The sequence below is a fragment of the Armigeres subalbatus genome, chromosome 1 (genome assembly GCF_024139115.2).
Source record: "Armigeres subalbatus isolate Guangzhou_Male chromosome 1, GZ_Asu_2, whole genome shotgun sequence".
In the NCBI taxonomy this organism is placed as follows: Eukaryota; Metazoa; Arthropoda; class Insecta; order Diptera; family Culicidae; genus Armigeres; species Armigeres subalbatus.
In genome coordinates, this window is record NC_085139.1 from 427,413 (window position 1) to 444,900 (window position 17,488).

Genomic DNA, 17,488 nt, shown 5'->3' on the forward strand with positions numbered 1-17,488 from the left:
AAAAACATGAACCTTGAGAATTCTAAAGGTTTATTCTTTGAAAATCCAAAGAATTGTTTGAAGATAATTCATATACTCTTCCGTGGAAATTCTAAATAATGCCTAGAATAAAAAAAATACTTGGAAAATTTAAAAAAATGTGTTAAAATTCACAAAGAGCGTAAAAAAGTATTCCGAAAAATTTTCATTTTAAGAATTCGAAAATTGAAAAAAAAATCAACGGAAATGTCAAAATGTTTCATGTGGCATTGGCTCCATATTCCAACTGGAAGTTGGTCTGCTTTTCAACTTAATATATTCTATTAGCATTTCCTCAGTTATAAATTTAAAGCTTTTATATGCCAGCCATTGCACGATTATATATCTTGTGTAGCAAGTACTATAGATACACTATACATAGGGTGTCGAGAATGTTTTCCACCCGAAAACATCCTAGACAGGAACGAGAATCGAACTCGTCATCTTCGGATTGGCAATCCTCGCAAGGCTAACTGGAGACTGAACATTTTGAGGTGCACTCCTTAAAATGTTCGAAAAACTTCTTTTGTAAATGAAGAAGAATTTCTGGTGAAGATTCGGAAGATCTTGTCGAAGAAATTCATTAGAATGTTTTTCCACCGAAAATTATATGTATTTCCCACGGGACTGTTTTTAATTTTCAGACAGAATTCACATGGAATTTTTTTCGGAGTTTTAAGGAATTTTTTTCGGAATTTACACTGGAGATGTATTGTTTTTTTTTTTTTATTATCAATAGCAAAATTTCCAAGCAAAATTTTACAGAGAGAATTGTTAAATAAAAATTCTGAATGCCAGCACTTTATCAGGATTGTATGAAGTAATGTCAAAGTTTTTACAGCAAATTTCTTTACTTGATTTTTCCTGAATATCCACAAGAAATTCTTTTGAATTTTTCTTCTTGAGATTTTTTCTTGGATTTATTGTAAAAACATGAACATTTTTCAAAATTCCGCTGATGCAAATTCCGCTATTGTTTTTCACCAAAAGTTTTTCGTGTAAAAAAAAACCACGTGGTTCGAGAGCAACACCCCCCCTCCCCTCATGTGGCTTATCGTGGTCATTTTCCAAACCCCCCCTCCCCCCATATATGACCACGTGGTTTCTGGACGGCCCCCAGGTTAAGGATCAAAGGCCGGTTCTTCAACTTCAGCATAATCAACGTCCATAGCCCACACTCCGGAAGCACTGATGATGATGAGGACGCATTCTACGCGCAGCTGGAACGTGAGTACGATAGCTGCCCAAGCCACGACGTCAAAATCATCATAGGAGATTTGAACGCTCAGGTTGGCCAAGAGGAGGAGTTTAGACCGACTATTGGAAAGTTCAGCGCTCACCGGCTGACGAACGAAACGGCCTACGACTAATTAATTTCGCCGCCTCCAAGAATATGGCCATTCGAAGCACCTACTTCCAACACAGCCTCCCGTATCGGTACACCTGGAGATCACCACTGCAGACAGAATCACAAATCGACCACGTTCTGATTGATGGATGGCACTTCTCCGACATTATCGACGTCAGGACATATCGTGGCGCTAACATCGACTCTGACCACTATCTGGTGATGGTTAAACTGCGCCCAAAACTATCCGTCATCAACAATGTTCGGTACCGACGATCGCCGCGGTACGACCTAGAGCGACTGAAGCAACCTGATGTCGCCACTGCATACACGCAGCATCTCGAGGCAGCGTTGCCGGAAGAGGGTGAGCTCGATGGGGCCCCTCTTGAGGACTGCTGGAATACAGTTAAAGCAGCCATTAACGACGCAGCGGAGACCAACGTCGGGTATATGGGACGAAGTCGACGGAACGATTGGTTCGACGAAGAGTGCAGACAGATTCTGGAGGAGAAGAACGCAGCGCGGGCGGTCGCGCTGCAGTAAGGTACCCGGCAGAACGTGGAACGTTATGGACGGAAACGGAGACTGCAGACCCGCCTTTTTCAGGAGAAGAAACGCCGCCTGGAAGAAGCGGAGTGCGAGGAGATGGAACAGCTGTGCCGTTCTCAAGAAACACGCAACTTCTACCAGAAGCTCAACGCATCCCGCAAAGGCTTCGTGCCGCGAGCCGAAGTGTGCCGGGATAAGGATAGGAGCATCTTGACGGACGATCGTGTGGTAATCGAAAGGTGGAAGCAGCACTACGAGGAACATTTGAATGGCGCTGAGAGTACAGGCAGTGAAAGTCAAGGCAGCGGAGGACATGACTACGTCAGTTCAGCGGACGATGGAAGCCAACCAGCCCCCACCTTGAGGGAAGTTAAGAATGCCATTCAACAGCTAAAGACCAATAAAGCAGCTGGTAAGGATGGTATCGGAGCTGAGCTCATCAAGATGGCCCCTGAAAAGCTGGCCACTTGCCTGCACAAACTGATCGTCAGAATCTGGGAAACCGAATAGCTACCGGAGGAGTGGAAGGAAGGGGTTATATGCCCCATCTACAAGAAAGGCGACAAGCTGAAGTGTGAGAACTTTTGAGCGATCACTATGCTTAATGCCGCCTACAAAGTGATATCCCAGATCATGAATGAGTTTGTGGGAAGTTATCAAGCCGGCTTCGTTGAAGGCCGCTCGACAACGGACCAGATCTTTACTGTACGGCAAATCCTTCAAAAATGCCGTGAATACCAGGTCCCAACGCACCATCTTTTCGTTGATTTCAAGGCGGCATACGACAGTATAGACCACGTAGAGCTATGGAAAATTATGGACGAGAACAGCTTCCCTGGGAAGCTTAACAGACTGATCAAAGCAACGGTGGATGGTGTGCAAAACTGTGTGAAGATTTCGGGCGAACACTCCAGTTCGTTCGAATCGCGCCGGGGACTAAGACAAGGTGATGGACTTTCGTGCCTGTTGTTCAACATTGCGCTAGAAGGTGTCGTGCGGGGAGCCGGGTGTAACAGCCGGAACCGAATAAAAGGGCGGCCCATCAAAAAATTTGAAAGTGTTTTTTGAGCCACCCTAGTGTATACCCAATCCGATGCGTTTGCTTAATTTATGGATGTTTTTTTTGATTAAATGAAATTATTATTTAGATGAAATTGTGTGTACTTTGTTTAGGTGTACAACGAGTTCTAATCTTTGTGTTGAACTTAATGTAAAATTAAAAAAAAACACACAAATAAAGACATAATAATAATAATAATAACGAGTTCTAATAAAATTTCATTATTTCGTTTCAGTGCTTTGTTCACTAAGTCCTTTTCAATTAAGTTACTACAACTTATCCTTAATACTTGTGATAATTTTCGATTCCTGTCCCTTTTATCTTAGTTGTGGATCTTTACGCTTTGGAAGTATTCTTATTTCGGCCGGGGATACGAGTTTGACATCAGAACTTGAAGATTCACATGCGTACTCTTGCCCCACCCGTTCCTGCGTACTTTTACCCCACAGTCCCAAAATGTATTTAAGTAATGATTTTGCCTTCTTGGAAAACCAATCGGATGTGTGTTCTGCACCATAATTTATTCTATACGAAATCGAAATGGTATAATGTTCACCTGATTGAACGTATATATGGTAATGAAAATGGCTGAGGGTGGCTGGGTTCGATTCCCGGTGCCGGTCTAGACAATTTCCGGATTGGAAATTGTCTCGACTTCCCTGGGCATAAAAGTATCATCGTGTTAGCCTCATGATATACGAATGCAAAAATGGTAACTTGGCTTAGAAACCTCGCAGTTAATAACTGTTAATAACTGCGAGGCGGCTCTGTCCCAGGTTGGGGATGTAATGCCAATAAGAAGAAGTTAGGAGCAAACGTCAAATGGGAATCAATCATGGTCGACTGTGCTTCTCGCGATTCTGATAATAGTTAAACGAATGACGATAATCACTCGAACAATTTTTACGAAGGGTTACGTCTGTTTGTCTTTGCAATCACCACCAACAAGTTGCAGAAGCCATTACCTACGTATAGATTGTGTTGGTTTGCGTGGGAGTGCTATCAGGTTCGTCAACTCGACGTTTGAATCTTTGTTTACAAAAGCAAATAAGTCGTTTTGAAAATTTGGTATTGAGTTCGTAACAGCGATTGCCGGAGTATACTTGATGCATATTTTTTCCTTTTTTTTTTTTTTTTTTTTATTCTTTATTTAGGTGTTTTTTTAATTCTAGATTAAGTTCAACACCGGATTTTTTCCTTTTGCAAGTTTATCAAGTCTTGTGTATGTACACAGACCTTAATGCTCAAGTTTTTAGTCAACAAACAGCTGCCAAATTATTTGAAGTTACTTTCCTAGTTTAATACTCACGACTGAATTGGCCCTGACGAAAGCGAGAACAAAATGGGGGCCGGCTGATGCTTTTTTATTTCACCCAGCAAGGGATATAGGACGTCAATTTTAAAATGCTTATTAAAGCGTTAAAACACATTTTAGCCTAAAATTGTTCACTTTTTTGGGTTAGAAATTTAATTTTCTTTCATATAGGTAACACGAAAGTTGAATTATTTTGATTAAAAAAACATGTGAAGATAAGGAGCCTAACATGTAGTTTTTCAAAATTCTAATCCTACGTATTAAAAAGTTTTCAACATATTACTTGTAACAACATTTTAAAAGCATTTTAAAATATACTTCCTATATTTCACCATGTTGAAAAACAGTGATTTCACGCACACGTCCGTCGCCGCTAGATGGCAACAGCGCGGCTGCGTCAAAGCGAATAAACAACGTCTTGCTCACTTGTAGTATATTAACGAATCTAGACTTCTTGTGCTTTCATCGAACAAGACTATCCACGTGAACAATAATAGTTTGTTGATTATGAACTAAGTTCATTGTTATTTTATGAAACAAATTTTATGTCGAGCCTGATTGTAATTGAGCAGGGAGGAGACATCTTTAAAATAGCTTGCCAAAGAACTAAAAAGAAGAATTATTTTTTATTCTTAAAGTCAAATTTCTGATGATCTACTCACGGAATATTATGAAAGTGCTGTGATATACATACCTGAATGCCACACAAGCCATGTGATGCTGGCTGTGCTAATTATCATGACCGATTCTTACACTTCTGCTGCCTAGATAGATAGTTGGTGATGTGTTTTCTCGGTAATTCTCATATGTATGCTAAATCAATTAACACGTTTACATTTTTGAACTGAAATCGAGACGATATGGTATTAGGTATATTGGCGATGGTTGTTCGAAGTTTTGATTTTTGACCTCATTAAATTGTCGCATTCAGACCGAACGCTTAGAGACTAAAATAAATAAAACTCATCTGATACTTGATTCGATTCGATTTATTTCTGTTGAAACTTTGTTTGTTTAAAACTAATCAATTGGAGGTGTTTTGCAACTTCGATATTTAAAAAAAAATAAAAGAGTAGAATGATGGACATTCTTCCAATTCTAGAAATATATCAATAACTCATTGTGTTATGATCTGAAAAGGGATTTCACGGTCATAAACAGCAGTGTCTTAAGTAAACGACCTTTATTTTAACCTAAAACGATTTGACTGTCACTGAAGGATTAGACTACGGTTACTTACAGCACTCATCGTGACTTTAGTATTTTCTTTTTTACAGTTTCGTTACAAAATGTGTTTCCAGCGACCACTCATCTGATGAATTGATGTACTATTAATCAATTGGCCATTGTAGTTGGTAAAATAGTATCATCTCGGAATGCATAAAATTTCATGATTTTTTTTCTTGTGGCTATTGATTCTTATCGCAATCGAATAAAACAATATATCAATAATCCTAATTATGCTTTTCAATTACACTCGTGTTACATCTCGAAATATCGTTCACCTGAATATCTATATTTCCAAGAAAACGTTGTGTTTCAGTAGAAACGAGTAGCCTCGTCGTCTTTCGTAGATATAGAATTGTATTGTTATAACATAATCCCTGTGTAATCCGAATTTGTCAATGCATGTTGATTTAATGAACTTAGATAAACGAAAGTAAAGTCTAATCAGAGCCATTTAAAAACAGAATTTATATGAACAACATAAACATAAACATGGTAAAATAGAATTTCGTCTGCAACCTCGTGTTAAGATCAAAGATATAGTATCTCAATATTGCATCTTCGTTGGTGGATTATTTAACTACTTAAAATTATTTCACAATAGCTCTACAGCAGTTTAATAAATTAAAGTTCTTAGCGCTCTATATTTACAGTTCATTCAATGTATCTCAATTACATAACTCAAAACTGAGCAGGATAAAATCAGTGTAGATTATCTCAGATCAATATCATCTTGTTGAAGTAATACATAACTAAAAATATCAATTTTAGATTTACGATTTGTTGCTAGTGTGAAACATCTAATGAAAATGTTATACTATTAAGGAAAAACAACAAAATTATACCTTATAATCGATACAAGTACGATTGATCATAACTTTTCCATAATTTTGCCATAACTGAACTTGTGTGTGCGAGTCTTTGCTATGCTCTGTTTTACCTAGTTGACCAAAGCTTGCATGCAAGTTGTTTCAAACAAGTGGAAAAATCATGGGAAAGTAAACGTAACTCCATCAATAGCCTAATACATGTTAGTACCTATAGAGAACCCTCGCGTGACGCGGGACTTGCTTTTCGAATACTGATTAGAGAAGATTGAATCGATGCTTTCTTCGAATTTATCCCATATTTACAATGTGATAGGAGATAGGTCCTGAAAATACAATAAATTATGAATTGGACTCAAAGATAAAATCGAAGAAAGAATTTTTCATATGATGAATATCTCAACAGCAGCTTGTAACAGTTTCTACCAGGGATATCATCTTGTTCTATACAATTCTACTACAGTAAGAGTTTTAGCCAATCCTCGGAGGTCAAGCTTTACAAGCGAAAAGCTAAGCCGGGGAAAGTCAAAACTCTTGATTATACTTGGTTGAATCAGATGGTGTAGTGTTCCCACCGAACAAAACACTATCTTGATTATTTTGATATCCCTGATATTGTTCCTGATAAAGCTGGTTGAGTCTCTAACCAGTACCCGAAAAGTGCCACGCGTCCTATGCACTAAGGTGCGCAAACTGGGATGGGTGGATATCGAACTGGTATGGATGTCCGTAAGGAGACATGTGGTACGGTACGATGTTCATCGATGCCATCTTGTGCTCCTTTTTCCATTTCATCCGACGGTTCTGGAACCAGATTTTGATCTGCCGTTCGGTTAAGCAGAGTGCGTGAGCAATTTCAATCCTTCTTCGTCGCGTCAAATATCGGTTGAAATGAAATTCTTTCTCCAACTCCAGAGTTTGATAACGCGTGTAGGATGTTCGCTGTCGTTTAGTTTCTCCATTGGCATTAACCGTACCTGCAATTATGAAAATGAACGTTAAAAGCAAATGCTCGGGGAAGGATGAAATCAATTAGATAATTAACTTTTTAATAGGAAACAATTAACATAGTATTAGAGAAAATAAATTATTGAGGATTTCATTCCATATTGAGCAGTTGAGTTTATACAGGCATTAATTGGTTTACCCCAACTGTGCAATGTGAACTGAAAAGAAATCGTTTGCTCTGCGTGGTATTGACCATAGTAGCGCTAATTATTGAGCTTTTAAAATGAAGTATGACTGTTTTCTCACTTCTCCTGTTCGTCACATTGACCTATATTGACCCTATAAAAAAAGGAAATTAAAAGCAGTTCGATTTGTTCCTTATTTTGTAATTTCATCCGGCAGTGAGCACGCATGTTTGCAAAAAGATACGATGGAATTGGTGCTTTATTTCTTTGTTTCGAGATATGACGAATTGATTACAGTGGGATGAAAATGGGAACAAATCTCCTACCATAGTACACAAGAATCGAGATATATTTCCAGTTCCCTTCAGATCACTCAAAACGCGTCATTGAATGTCCAAGTTTGAGAGTTAGTTACAGCTAGTCAGCTAGAGTTACAAGTTACTTTTGCACCATCGATCTTCATTTCTTGCTAACAGATTTGGAAGTGTTATGCTCAGTTTATATTGGGCCCTTCACTTGAAAGTTAATTGAGCGTCTAAACATTTTCATTCAACTACTTGAATGAAAATGAAAGTTGAATACGTTTTGCTGTTGGACGGTCAAGTGAATTCAGTGCAGTTGATCAATTCAACTGTCTGATCTCATTAAACTCAGTCAATCATATAAGAGATCTGTCTGAGAGGTAGCTGAATGTAAGCTAAGCTCTTGAAGAAGTCACTAAGTAAAGTTGCCAATGCACATTGGGGAACAAATTGTTCATAACATTGTTCGCTGTGAGCGGATTGCGATAAATCTTAGAACGCTCTGGAGAATTGAATCGTGAATCCTGAACATCACTGCACGAAGCTGCAAGATGAGATACAGACCTCGTTTTATACCTATGCACCAGTTTGCTAAATTATTAATATAAATAATTATCGACAAAGCATGACTTAGTATAATTAAAATTTATCAGGGAATCGAGTTGTGCGAGCTCTGTCCACCGCTCGATGTTGGAAATTGAGATATTACTGATTTTACTCCACGTTCTCCCATTCTTATTTTTTACTAATAATTTCTGTTTTGAATGGCAAGCAATAGAATAAAAATGACTAGTCTTATCTAGAATATTTCAAGAAATCGAGTAGGTTTCTGTTCACCACACGATTTAAAAAATTGAAATATTGATCATTTTACCCTACGTTCCATTATTTAATAATGAAATTTTTAAAGAATGAAATTTTAAAGAATAATAAAACTATTATAAGAAAAAAAATTCTAATAAAAACAATACAATTCTTATACAAATAATGCAATTGAAATGAGAATAATAAAATTTCAACAGGACTAATAAAATGCTAATAAGAATAATAAAATTCTACAGTGAACTCTTCGTCACTCGATATTGCAGGGACCATCGAACATTGAGTAGTGAGATGTTTGCAGCAACATGTGAGTAGTGGAAAGTGAGAAATGAGAAGTGAGAAGTTAGTTATGAAATTTGCGAAGTGAGGAGTAGGATGTGAGTAGTGAGATAAACAGAAGCAAAAAGTGAGAAGCGAGAGATGATGATTGGGAGTAAGAAGCGAGATGATGAGTAGTGAGAAGTGAGTGGAGAGATATAAGACAGAAAGAAGGAAGACAGAAGAAATAAGAAGAAAGACGGAAAGAGAAAGAATCTCGTTTCTCACTTCTCGTTCCTTGGTTCTCACTTCTCACTTCTTACTACTCCCTTCTCACAACTCACTTCTTACTCCTCATTTCTCACTTCATAACACTAGTAAATACTAGTGTACATCTCGCTTCTCTCCCCTTTTTACCCAATTTTCACTTCTCACTGTTTTTAGCGTTAAACTTAATTTCAAGAATAAAAAACACCTTAGTAAAGTTTAAAAAATTCTCTCTGTTCATTTATCACTTTTTATTATCAGGGTTTGAATCCAAAAGAGAATTACAAAGTCTTTCACTTATCGTCTCTGTATACTTATACGATATCTAGCATACCGCGAGAGATTTTTTTCGCAATCTGTCATGATAGAGTACTGATTCAGGAGGCTATACCCCATGATAAATTTCTTTTAGAAAGCTCCAAATGCGGGGATCACTGGCACTGATGATGCATTTCAACTTGTTCGAGCTGTGCAGTAACCACCACGAAAAGAGCGAAAATCAACACTTCCGTGGGGGGCGAACCTATCCGATTTTGTTATCTCGCACTTGTATACAAGTTTGATAAATTTGTTATCATGGCTTGTTATGATTCGGAACAGTTTTTGCTGTTCGTTATCTATAGGGTTTTGTCTCTTTCTCGCTGCAAAGAAATTAGAAAATAACAAGGCCAGTAAACGTCAAAATTTATGAGGAACGAAAGAGAAAGAGATGTTTCCGTGCAGTGCCCTATTGAGAGCGTTTTCTGCAAACCCTGCTTATTATTCATTTATCACTTCTCACTATTCATTTATCCATAAGTAAGTAAATGTATTACACAATTTCGAGAAAACAACCAAAACAGTTTTGAATATATTGGCACCGAATCTTTCGATTTCTTCGATAAAAATCAATAGTTTCTAGCAAAACTCAATACCTGGGAGGGAGATTCAGACTCAAAAAATATGAATGTCAGTGCAGACCTAACTTTAGTTGTCATGAAACGTCACCGCAGACCTAGCAATTTTTTTCTTTAAATGGGGAGTATTGAAACTGATAATTTGCTTGAAAACGGTAAAGAGCAGATAATTATATTGAAAATTATCAACCAATTTTTGAAATGATCATTGTTTAAGGGAGCATCCATAAATTACGTAACGTTCAAAAGGAGGAGGGGAAGTTGGCCGAAGTGTGATAATCCACACATTTTTTTTATGATTAATACAAAAAGTGTGACATAGGGAGGGGGGTTAAGAAGGCCAATTTTTGCGTTACGTAATTAATGGATCTTCCCTAACAAAAAAAGCTTGCAATCGAACTGTGAAACTTGTTGTGTCGATTCCCACATGGAAGGATGTCTAGAAGCGACCAGGAATCTACCTGAATAAGACGCAAACCACCTTAGCCAAGCTTCAATTTCATCTTCCCTGAACCATCAAGCATGATCGTGCATGTGTGTGTTACCGGTACACTAATACCGCCAAACAATCAAGCGGTTCAACTGTCAAATCCTCGCGCTTTTTTGGTCGCCATATTTTTTTCACCGAGTCGACGCCATCTCTTCCGTTTGCAATTGCAGCGGTAGCGGATAGGAAAGCCATTTAACAAAAAGAAATATTTAATCGACGATTGCGATAACCATCAAAGCTTCAGAAGATACTACAAGTGCCCAGAGAAGACTAACCGATAGTAGAGCCGAATAATGGCGGTAAGTAGATTCTACTTGTTTTGTTAGTCCTGCAATTTGGTCCTGTAGTTATATTTGTCTTATTTACTTCCTTCAAGATATAATCGCTCATACAAATGGATCGCAAAGCGTCTCTTATTCATCGACGCCGCCAAGACCTTGATACGTGAAATGCATTCAACGTTTTTTACCCAAGTCGAGGACCGTCCGGGAAGAATCCTCGCTTAAATGGCGTGGTGGTGGCCGCGGCAGAATAAGAATGTGTATGGAGGAGCATGCAAAAAAAACAAAGACCTGCCTTGGCCGACCTTGGTGGAACTAGATTGCCCGTAGGTTTCCAATGCCCCGATGATTCCGTTCCAACCTATGTCCTGCTCAAGCGCAGTCAAGCTTTAAATTGCTCCCAGTAGGAGCACACTGCCTTGTTTTATTTGGTTACCAAGGTGCTGGGCATTTGGGACTGCTTTTTGTCCAAGGTTTTGTCCGAGCGATTTCAATACTGACTGGATACAATGTGCCGGATATTTTGATTACCTTTAAGAACCTTGCGACGAAGTGAGCAGTCGGCAAGAAAGCAGAAGACATCCATAAGTCAATGAGGGCCGAGGTGATTCTTGATGAGGAAGCCATTAAACTGGAGTGCAATGAAAATTGTTGCAAAGTTTGGAACTCGTTAGCTCGGGTTTGCTTCTCTTCTTGTACTATATAAAAAAATAAAACATTTTTTCATATTTTTTTACGCGCAATAAAATCTACCAGAAGTCACACAATGTAAACAAAATGAATAAGAAGAAGAATGACATTAGGTACCCTTATCTCCACCATGTCTAAGAAAAATCTAGTAGAATTGTGGTACCCATATCTAGGAGCTATCTATGAGCTTTCTAAGAGACCATAACTGTCAAATCCCTTCCGGTTCAAACGGTCTACTCGTCTAAAATTTGAGGTAGACACCGGTTTAAACGGTTGTTGCATTTGAGGCGGATTTGAGGTGTGACAGGTACTAGACATCGAAGAAAAATATCTAGGAGACTCATTTTTTTGTCTCAGAGATATCACGGTAGAAGTCTAGAAGATCTTTCCGAGTGGGTTGTATAGAGAAAAGGAGACATCAGAAAAGGACGTATGACAGTCCACGCAGTCGGTAGACAAGAAATACGTAACAGAAGAGAAAATTGTTTGGTTTGAACAGTAAAAGCAGAAAATACTGAAAAGTAAATATAAAAACAAATGGACTAAATGGTGGTACTATCCCTTGCTTTAAGTTCTAAGGTATCAAGAACATCATTACTTTTTGGAATGGGAGATAAAAAACGAGTAATTTCTTACTTCAACAACCCAAACAAAAAAACAAAATTTATCATGCTTCTATTGTCAAACTTTCGTTGCTCCTTTTCTGCATCCCCATTTAGTTCTTTGTACACATTATTCGAGCTAAACTGCAAATCTCCATTTGCACTACTGTCTTGCAGCGCCCGTCGTTCTATTTTTTTGTAAACAATATTCTGCTTTTCCTTTTGCGTTTCGTTTTCTAGCCCACATGACCAGACAATTTCATTCCCACGACACTATATTCTTGCACTGATTTCCTTTGTCCATCACTCTTTAATATTCATTCGCATATCACTCGATTCACCGTGATTTGACCGTGAAGATCAGAGATTCGACGAAATTGTTCGTCGTCTGAGAATCCGAGATCAGATCCACGATGAAAACAGTTTCGTTTCGAGAACTTGGCTTGATTTCCATATCCTGATTCAAGCGGCAGTATTTAATCCACCGGTATTTTGTGATTCCCTCCGTAGAGAGGCAAAAAATAACTATAGGATCCATAAAGCACGTCACGTATAAACCGGCGATTTTCAACCCACCCTCTTTCTTTGTCATACGTTTTATCTTAAACTAAACCTCAACATTTTCTGTATAATTCGGGTATAAGCTGCTCTGAATACCTAATCTCCCCGCAAGCGTGATGTACTCTGTGGATGTTCCGGACATTTGTGGATATTCCGGACATTTCTCACAGCTCCGCCTGCAATATTTCATGGGACACTTCATATTTAAACAACCCGCACTCGGAACGTTGTCTAAAACTCATGTAAGTCACGCACCGGCTTCAACGAAATCAACGAAAACATCGATGACACGCAAAACAAAAATGGGTAATTTTGCGCGTCGCTTGCTTTGATATGTTTTTCTCGTCAACAATTTGCTTGCGTCATGACGTTTAGTTTTATTTTTATTTCGTGTGTAGTATCTGGATCTCCCTCCCAGCTCAATACTATGGGCACTTTCAGTGCGAAAACTGTAAGCAGTACTCTATAATTGCTCTTCAAAGTGCGTGCACATATGTAGTTTCTTAAAGAACGAAAAATAAATCATACATTCCTGAACAATTTTTTTTTACGAAAATTATTTTGAGCTTTTTAGTGGAATGTCTTCACTTGTCATAAGACGAGATTGGGATTTTTTTTCGTATTTTTGCCAGAATACGTATTTTCGGACGAGGATTCAGATTATATAAAATTTTTATTTTGGCCAATAATGTTACATATGCAGTTTCTCAAACAAACGGTTCAAATAGTTTGCAGTAGCCATCGAGCAATTAAGTACAGTGCGTGTTTTACTCGTCGCGAAAATGATTAAGTATCTATTTGGTGTTCGGTGGCTCATGCGCAAATATTGCGCTTTGGTCCGGTCGAAACAGGCACGATCTTAAATAGTTTGCAGTAGCTATCGAATAAGTAAGGTCAGTGCGTGTTTTGGTCGTCGCGAAAATGAAAAAAATATGTATTTGGTGTCAAATGGCTCATGCGCATGTATTGCGCTTTGCTCCGGTGGAAACAGGCGTGCTCTTAAATAGTTTACAGTAACCATCGAGCAATTGGGGAGTTCTTGAATGAACATGTTTCGTATTGGACGCGGATTCGGGTGTTTAGTTTAATTGTGTACGGCCGGATAGTAAATCGCAGAGAATCCAACTCAGAACTCTCGCGGGATCCGAGAATTTAGTTCTGTGTTGATTACGCGATTGATCGTATTTTAATTAGCAAGCAAAACGATCGCGTGATCCGAAATATTGTGTTTTGATCTGTAAGTAAATCTGAGAGTAAATCAATTATTACGTGATTTTATTTGCATTGCATATAATCCCCTCATTCAGAGGTGAGCCGACCAATGGCTGAAAGCCTCTTAAATAAATACAATGATAATAATAGTAATCCCATCTCTTAGTCACATCACTCACCAAAGTGAATCCAGATAAAATATCCTATGCAACTAACACAATACCACATCCCAAGACAATCGTGGAGATGCAGAGGTGTTCTCGGTCTCTAGTAGCAACGAGAGTCGAACTAACAATCCTTCCTTTCCTATATGACCGTAAGGACGTGGCCGGCGCCGTTATTGACTTAAAATACGTGAGCTTCTGAAACGTGTACAGTACATTGAGAATAGATAGCAAATCCCATGTTCCATTCACATGATTCTCTCTGCAATTTCTCAAGTTCCAGTCAATCACGGAGTAGCAACTACGAATTGTACGGCCATAATGCTCATGCTCACGCTCACGCAACTTCCAAAAAAATATTCTAATAAGAATAATGAAATTTTAATATGAATTATAAAATTCTGATAAGACCAATAAAGTTCTAAGAGAAATATTAAAATACTAGGAGGAATAATAAATTTTTCTAATAGGAATTATAGAACTCCAATAAGATATATAAAATTCTATTATAATTTTTGTATTGAAGAAGTAGGTATAAAATCCTTACAGGAAAGACAGATTTCCAAGGGGAATCACAAAATAGTTGTTTGTGCAACTAGCTTCAAAAAGCACGAGTTGTACGTCATCATTTAATCATACTAGAAACACAGACAAACAGGCGTAACACTGATGAAATTTCCATCGATCATGATTTTTTTTTCTTCATATATTTATTTGGTAGACATTCTGTGTTCTTAGCCGCTACTGTGCCGTGATTTACTGTGGTACTCTGGTGAAGAGAATCCACACAAAATCTGTTTTTAGATATCCAAAATTCGTTATCGTTGTCGTTGCTACCGTGGGGGACCGAAATCCGTACAGCACCGAAATCCGTCCACCTCATGAGATATCAATAAATTAAGGGGGTTAAAGGTTATTAATTTAGAAATAATTTATCTTATCCTGTTCAGATGCTTGACAGTAAGCTTATAGGGCATAGAAATGGAAAGAAGGCTTTGAAATTAAAGCAACAAAAATAAAAAACAAATCGCCACCCACCAAACGCGGAGTTTCTGCCGCCATTTTGTTTTCGGGTAGAGGATAATTGCACCAAAAGTAACTGTGTTTTAATTGCTAATTGCGAATCATTACATAAGATGAGCGGAATACAAATCGAAGGGGTCGCTTCTCAAGGTGCGTTTGTGGTAGTTTAGTCAATCAGTTAAAAAATAGCTGTACGGATTTTAATCCTTTGATTCAAAATCCGTCCACGGTGGACGGAGTTCGATTCAGGAGTAGCTGATTTTATTCATTATTTTATCATGTTTTTCGTAGTTTTTAATGAGTAAATGTGAAACACTTCAAAAGTAGAAGCCTTCATGATCCTGTGTCAATAACAAACGTTTTATTTACATTCGATTCCTATATTCTGATGACTTTTTCATATAGGGACACGGCAGGTATTTCCGTCCATCGTCGTAGGGGATAAAACCAACGAAAGCAACGTACATTTGCTAGAACTCCACTATAGCAGAACGTTTCTCCTGAGCTTACGATTTGGTACGTATGAGTTCTACAAAAAAGCGTCTCTTTTATTGGTTTTCGAGACTATGACGAACAGACGAAAATACCTGCCGTGTCCCTACTATGGTGCTTAAGTGTGCGGATTTCGATGCCCCACGGTAGTCCATGTCATCGTGAGTCTATTGTGTCCATTTGTCCATATGGTAAAATCCAGTGATCATTGCTTTGTTCGGTTGCCATTAGGTAATCGAAGTACGTTGGAGGAATGCCCCGAGAAGAACAGTTTATCAGTCGTCATCAGACATCCGGCGGTAAGGCCCGTTTCCAAAAACGCTTCCGTACGGACTGCGCTTCTGGCGACTAACGAGGGGAGTGGAGGGGCTGGGAATCGAACCCATGATCATTCGCTTATAAGGCGTGTAGCCATACGGGACCCTCACTAGTGACCATGAGTTCAACAGTTGTTTTAAAGTTAACTGTTTGTAACATCCTGAGGCGTCTGCATAGTATGCCTTTTATGATATCTCACACTCGTTAGGTGATGGTAAAGACCCTGTACGATAGATTTTAAAGCAAGTTGTTTTAGCTGATACATATGTTTGCCTAAGGTAAAAAAGTAGAAAATAATATTATTTGATAACTTTCCCTTGAAGCTACAGATGCTCATTACTGATGAAATTTCGTTTAACGATAATTCAATTTCGAATAAATTAGCTCAAAATCTATTCACGGTTGGGTATGAGGAGCTAGTGATATATAGAAGTAGGTTGGGCCGGAAACTAACCCGATGACTAAATATTTTGATCTGCTCTGGATAAAGCAGAATTCATCATCTTCTAACTCACACTCTAATTTGATTATCAAAAGTCGATTAAGAATCGCTTACCCCGATTTATGCCCAATTAATCCTACCAACGGTTTCAAAGGGCTATTGACCGCCGAATTAAGGGTGCGTACTTAGCCAGGGTACTGTTGCCCTTCTGACGGAGTGAGAGCGTGCGTTTCTTACTTTTGGGGTCTGCCTAGGATGTGGTGGGATTTGACTGTGGCTCTGTTGAACTTTTATAAAAAGCTGCAAGTATCCGCAATAGGGCAGTTCAAATTTCAAAAATGTTTGAAAATTCCAACTCCCATATGTCTATTAGCATCATTTTGATAATATAGGAGCCCTGGCAAAATTTCAGGCAATTCGGTGGCCATTTAGGGGTGGCGCGAAGTCCATTTGTGTTTATATAGAAATTTGTATGGGAGAAACTTAAAATTTATTCAAGTCTCCCTACAACTGTCAAATCGTGATGAATTCAAATAAACATCCCCAACCTCCCTTTTTGATATCTATATAAATGAGACCTCCGGATAACACATAAGTTATGAGTGGACTGAACGGTTCTATTGACAGTGTGAATATGGGATAAATGGCTAAAATGGTGTAATTAGCCTCAATGTAGCAGTGGAAATATAAATCAAAATTAATGAGTTATCTACTGGTTGAGCTCAAATAGATTCCAAAAATGGAGGTTGGGGATGTTTATTTGAATTCATCACGATTTAAGAATTGTAGGGGGATTTGAATAAATTTCGAGTTTTTCCCATACAAATTTCCATATAAACATAAATTGACTTCGCGCCACCCCTAAATTGCCACCGAATTGCCTGAAATTTTTCCAGGGCTCCTATATTATCAAAATGATGCTAATAGACATATGGGAGTTGTAATTTTCGAACATTTTTGAAATGTGAACTGCCCTAATCCGCAAGCAAGTCAAGGCGACCGATACTTCTAGTGTTGGGTGGGACTTTAAACAAATTTGACTCGACTGATCGAGCGTCTGGTCACCAAGGAGGTGCAGCTCCAACAGCGTCTGTTCTGACATCTAGCAGCTGAGTATGAAATTCTATTCCCGGAAGCTATACCTATGATAACAGCCCCGTTCCGGTGGATAGGGCACGTTGGGTCAACAAC

General features: G+C 38.4%; 1 protein-coding gene and 1 long non-coding RNA gene across 8 annotated transcripts in view; one reads left to right on the top strand and one right to left on the bottom strand.

Moving 5' to 3' along the window:
- LOC134219500 (uncharacterized) overlaps positions 1-17,488 on the top strand; it is a 70,700-nt gene that overhangs the window by 21,304 nt on the left and 31,908 nt on the right. Inside the window, exon 3 of one of the 7 annotated variants that reach the window (XR_009981589.1) lies at positions 8,868-9,721. The exons of 5 other annotated variants lie outside the window; for them this stretch is intronic. This is a non-coding gene — a long non-coding RNA (uncharacterized LOC134219500). Of the gene's footprint in view, positions 1-5,567; positions 5,693-8,867; positions 9,722-17,488 lie in introns of those variants that run through there. One more of the 7 variants, XR_009981587.1, reaches the window with a different exon arrangement.
- The window catches only part of LOC134219450 (homeotic protein Sex combs reduced), a 61,601-nt gene continuing 49,374 nt past the window's right edge, over positions 5,262-17,488 (bottom strand). Inside the window, exons 3-4 of the mRNA XM_062698184.1 lie at positions 6,998-7,321; positions 5,262-6,670 (exon numbers count right to left, since the gene is read on the bottom strand). Of these exons, the coding sequence (XP_062554168.1) occupies positions 7,017-7,321 (305 nt within the window). The 3' untranslated portion in view covers positions 5,262-6,670; positions 6,998-7,016. The remainder of the gene's footprint in view (positions 6,671-6,997; positions 7,322-17,488) is intronic.